This window comes from Rhagoletis pomonella, unplaced genomic scaffold (genome assembly GCF_013731165.1).
Source record: "Rhagoletis pomonella isolate Grant_MI unplaced genomic scaffold, Rhpom_1.0 Rhpom_scaffold_00001, whole genome shotgun sequence".
NCBI classification, from domain to species: Eukaryota; Metazoa; Arthropoda; class Insecta; order Diptera; family Tephritidae; genus Rhagoletis; species Rhagoletis pomonella.
Window position 1 is genome coordinate 40386999 of NW_023458555.1, and position 5672 is coordinate 40392670.

At 31.7% G+C, this 5672-nt stretch overlaps 2 protein-coding genes across 2 annotated transcripts in view; one reads left to right on the plus strand and one right to left on the minus strand.

Moving 5' to 3' along the window:
- The window catches only part of LOC118744160 (putative serine protease K12H4.7), an 8105-nt gene extending 2536 nt beyond the window's left edge, over positions 1-5569 (minus strand). The window contains exons 1-2 of the mRNA XM_036476953.1: positions 5221-5569; positions 257-438 (exon numbers count right to left, since the gene is read on the minus strand). Coding sequence (XP_036332846.1) covers positions 257-438; positions 5221-5460 — 422 coding nt within the window. The 5' untranslated portion in view covers positions 5461-5569. The remainder of the gene's footprint in view (positions 1-256; positions 439-5220) is intronic.
- Positions 1-5672, plus strand: part of LOC118744152 (chromatin-remodeling ATPase INO80) — a 123563-nt gene that overhangs the window by 22673 nt on the left and 95218 nt on the right. The gene's annotated exons all lie outside the window — the stretch shown is intronic.

Genomic DNA, 5672 nt, shown 5'->3' on the forward strand with positions numbered 1-5672 from the left:
TCAGGATACAGCTTCTTGAACCATGTCACCATTGTAGCTGAGTAGGAACCACCAACGAGTATAACTTTCGATTCAGTGGCACCTGGTATTGTGGCACGCATTTCCTCAATAAAGTGGGCCAAATCCGCTAAAGCTTGACGCACATGCAAATATTTAATATTTTCATTGTCCATGTTGCTGAACATTTTTGTGAAATAAAATGAGCGAAAAATTATTTGCAAATGTTTAAAAATTAAATATGTAAAGTTTTCCTCACCTTGTCGGCCGGCTTTGACCGTAGTAACGATGTTCGGTGTAGAAAAGGTGGCCATTATGCTCCTTGGCCAGATCGTACATATGTCCACCGGTCACATAGCCGGTTGAAATTTCCCATTCGCCGCCAACAAATATGAAAAACGGAGCACCTTCTTGGTAGAATTCATCATTGGATAGGTAGCGCTGAACAAAGTATGGGGTGAAAATTAATACAAGAGATGAAAAAAATGTAAGTCAAATAAAAAAAATTAATTAAAAGTTTCGAAGTTAGAAAAAGAAAACAAGCTGTTTAAAATACTTACAAAAAATCAATCAAAATCAAATCAAAGAAAGAAAAATGTATCAAAAAAAGGAAAAGTAAAAATAACACAGATTAGAATAAAAAATAGTAAATAAAATTAAAATAAAAAGTATGAATAGCGAAGAATAAATAACACTGGTCTACAAATTTCAACTTTTTTTCTGCGAATAAGACGGGACCTGGTGTTTCTGAACGGATTTTTCGTGCTGAACACGAATCCGGGGTCAAAAATGTCCCATCACGTCACGTTTTCGAGAAAAAAGGGGTTGAAACCCCTAAAAACAGCGTTTTTGGCCATTTTCGAAAAATTATAGAGCTGAACCCTGACGTGGTACAAATTTTGCATATATCAGAAATTAAAGGCTAAACCGTGCCCTTTCGAATGAGCCCTATGCCGAATTGATCGCGTGCACCCTTAAAGCAGGGGGTGTATTTGTGTTTAGGGGTGCAGGAAAAATTGATCACAGAAAGAATTTAATCTTAAACGATCATAGAAAATTAATAATGCCAAGGTTTTAACTATATTAAAAGTCGCTGATTACGAATCTGCAGTTAGATTTTAAAAATTTAAGATGACGGGTCGAATATGGTGGATATAAAAAATAAACTGAAATTCGCTAAATAAAAATTTTTAAGTCCGCCATATTGGATCCGCCATTTTGAATTTTTAAAATCTAACTTCAGATTCGTAATCAGCGACTCTTAATGTAGTTAAGACCTTAGCATCATTCATTTTATATGGTCGTTTAAGATGAAATTCTTTCTGCGATCAATTTTCCCTGGACTCCTAGACACAAATACACCCCTTGATCTAAGGGTGCATGCGATTAATTCGGCATAGGGCTCATTCGAAAGGGCACGATTTAGCCTTTAATTTCTGACATATACAAAGTTTGTAGCACGTCAGGGTTCAGCTCTACAATTTTTCAAAAATGGCCAAAAACGCTGTTTTTAGGGGTTTCAACCCCTTTTTTCTCGAAAACGTGACGTAATGGGAAGTTTTGGACCCCAGATTCGTGTTCAGCAGGAAAAATCCGTTCGGAAACACCAGGTCCCGTCTTATTCGCAAAACCCTTGTAGACCAGTGTAATGGATGAACTTACAATCATAAATTTAAATAAAACAAAAAACTATAAAAACTATATATTAAAACTGTCAAGATTAAAAAATAAAATGAAATATTTAAAATAAAGTAAAATAAAACAAATTAAACAATATATGAAGAAAAAATTAAACAAACAAAGAAAGGAATAAGAAATTTAACCAAAAATTTCAAAATAAAAATTCAAAGCTGTAAGAAATATAAGCCCACTGACTATATCCTGTCGAAGACCTTGGTTCACCATAAACCCCGCACGAAATTCCAATCCGCATTGACTGGAATCAGGAAAATTTCGGGGTCTTGCATGGCTTAAGTGTCTTTACGGATAGTTCAAAGATGGAATGCGGAGTTGGTGCACGGCGTTTTCATTAACGAGGCAGCAATGTACATCAAAGGGAATGTACCCGCGAGAACGCAGGTGATCATCCTCCCGTATAGCCAAGCGGCTATTCAGGCACTTTCTTCTACCTCTGTTAAATCTCAACGAGTGGATGAATGTAGGAGCTGGCCTATATTACGAATTTACTGCAGTGTGCACAGGGCACTGGCCCTTTGGGGTGCATGCCGAAAGGATAGGACTGCCCTTCAATAGGTTCTGCCGCACTTGCGATGACCTGGGCTCTAAAGACCCAGTCGAAGGATAAGGCTAAGCACACTCGGCAAACCATTCCTGCAGAATTTAGAATATAAATTGCACGAGTTGTGGAATCAAAATGGCAAACTTGCTAATTGCTTGTCACTATACACTTAAACCAACCAACCAATCAACCAAACAACCAAAAAATATAAAAATTGAGAAATACAAAAATTTAAAATTAAATTGGATAAAATTATAGTTAAATTAAATAAAAATAAAAAAAGTTTAAACAGTAAAGTAAAATAAATTATAATATGTAGAATAAAAAAGACGAAATAAAATAAATTAAATTAAAATTGGATAAAAAAGTAAGAAAAAATAATAAAGGTGAAAAATAACAAAATTAAAGGAGAAAAAATTTACTTTAAAATTAAAATAAATTTGAATGAACTAAAATAAAATAAAATAAACTAAAATAGAGTAGAATAAACTTTAAGTAGAAATAAGACGGAAAATCCGAGTATATAAAAGCTAATAGAATAAAAGAAATATAAAATAAAAAAGAAATAAATATAAATAGAAATATAAATTAAAAATTAAATTAAATAAAGCCAAACAAAATTAAAATATAAAAATTTAGATACATATGTATGTACACGTATGTATTAATAAAAAAATATATTAAAATTAAAGAAAAAAGAAATAGGATAATATAAAAAATAAATTTAAATAAAAATAATACAAATTAAGCTAAATTAACAAAAATAATGAAAATAAATTAATGTAAAATGAATTTTCCTTCAAATAGGGTAAATAAAATTTGATAAAATAAGAAATAACTTAAATAAAAATAGTAAAAAATAAATAAAGATTAAACGATGAAATAAAGATAAAATAATAAAAAAGATAAAAAAACAATATTAATATTGTTTTAGGTTATTAAAAAAGAAATTTATACAAATAAAGCAAAATAAGATACACTAAAGTAAAGGTTATATGTACATACATACAGTAGCGGTCATATCAATAGCACCCACATTTAAACATTATATTTTTTGCCACTTAAGTTTCTTTATTTTATTTTAAGAATTTTCAATTAACATGCAGTTCATTCGCTAACGAAACCCATATAAACCAAAGTTTAAAACTTTGTAGCAAACAAATTTTCATCCAACTTTCAAACTTGTTTCCAGAATTTTTGGAAGTATACTGTAAAACTGTATATATAGGATTGACGCATTAAGTTAAACTTTTGGCAAATGAAATTAATCTTTTCGCAAGTAATTTAATCTTTTGGCAAATAAATTTAATCTTTTGGCAAATAAAATTAATCTTTTGACAAATAAAATTAATCTTTTGGTAAATAAATTTAATCCTTGATTAGGCGCATGGGGTCAAGGTCATTTCAAGTTGAAAAAAAATGTCTTGGAGTGCTTGGACGTTGCTCACGCTCTGTCTAGCTTCCTAACTCCCCGCGGGGTACGTAAATAAGTCACGGCCAGAACATCGGCGTGTACACATTTGTCGCTACTCTTTTAAGCCCTGGCCACTCACGTAACATTTTTTAGTTTTTATTTTTGTATCTAAGTTTGAAGTCAAAGTTATGCTTTTCTTTCTTAAAGTTAACTATAATAAAGAGCTTTAATATTTATGACAATATACATTTCGTTTTATTTATTTAGTTACGGTTAGAACATCGTCGTGTACACATGTGCCGCTACTCGCTGGAGTCTGGCCCCATGCGCCTACTAACGTAACATTTTTTGGCGGAAGTAAGTTTTATTTTTTTCTTTTTAGTTTGAAGTCGAAATTATGTTTTTTTTTTAAGTTAACGATAATAAAGTACTTTAATATTTTTGTTAATACACAACTTGTTTTTTTTTTTATTTTGAAAACTCTTTTCAACACTTTTATTGGGGTCACTGGGGACCCCATGCGACTAATTGTGTGATTTTCTTTATGCGCCTTATTAAAGGTTAATCTTTTGCCCAATAAAATTACACTCTACTGCAGTACTAAACAGTGTTTGAAAAAGTAAAAAACACACTAAAAAACTGCTGTGCTAGGAAAGATTTTTTTTTTACCTTTGACGCTTAGCTTTACTGCGCCAATATCAAGAGTTAACCTGCAGGATAGTTGAAAAGTGTTTTTGGTTTTTCTGTTCTGTTGATTTGACTGCTCACTTTCAAAAAGTTCTGTCACAGCATAGTTTCAAATATTCGTCGTGAAACTATCTGGCACACTTTTTTTCAACCAAACCACGCTTTCTGGCCAAATGGGATAAAAAACATTTAAAATACTACAAATTTCCCTTAATATATTTTCAAATGCAGGTAGAAAAAAAAAATGTATTTATGTCTTGAAATTTCCAAAAAGAAAACATTTTCGAAGTGAGCAGTGAAATCAACAGAACAGAAAAACCAAAAAACACTTTTCAGCTATCTTGCAGGTTAACTCTTGATATTGGCGCAGTAAAGCTAAGCGTCGAAAGTAAAAAAAATGCTTTCCTAGCGCAGCAACAACAGTTTTTTAGTGTATTTTTTTACTTTTTCAAACACTGTTTAGTACTACATTAGAGTTTAATTTTATTTGCCAAAAGGTTAAATTTATTTGCTAAAAGATAAAATTTATTTGCTAAAAGATAAAATTTATTTGCTAAAAATTAATTTTGTTTACCAAAAGATTAAATTTATTTGCCAAAAGATTAAATTTATTTGCCAAAAGATCAATTTTATTTGCCAAAAGTTTGACTTAATGTGTCAATGCTATAACTCAATTTTAGTGTAAATGTCGAAGTTTCAAGTGGTTAAAGATTATGGTTGATTTTAAAATTTTTTATTTTTTTTTGCCGAAGGTGTTGCGGTTTTCTTCTATATAAAGATAAATTGTGTTTATTCGTTATATAGAACAAAATGTAGCAAACGAAATCTCTTTGAATTCGAGTTCTAATGATATGACCGATACCGTATGCTGCACTCCCCCTACCATTTGCCAGGTGCGCGTTTCTGTCTCATTAAAATTATCCAATTTTTGTTCAATCCATAAATATTCTACACTGGCGCGATTTTGTGACGCAGGCTCTGGTGGTGGCGGCTCCTGATGGAGCTGGTTAAAGGTGCGTTGGAAAATATTTTCATTATCTGCCGCCTGTTCGTTCTCTGCTCGGGTAGTGCTTAGCAAAGCAAGCGCAGCCAATACCACGACGACACCCATTGTCCACTTCATCGTTTTTTTTCGATCGTCTTTCACGCACCGCAGTCACTTAACAACTAAGTAAATCAAAATTAAAATGCCTATTCGTCCACTTAAACTACATACATAACATAAAACTAAAACAATCAACGGGTTAGTATACAATATAGTATATTGCTAAGTATTTATGGCCCACATTAGAGCTTATCAATCACTGGATACGTACATACATATGTATTTATGTA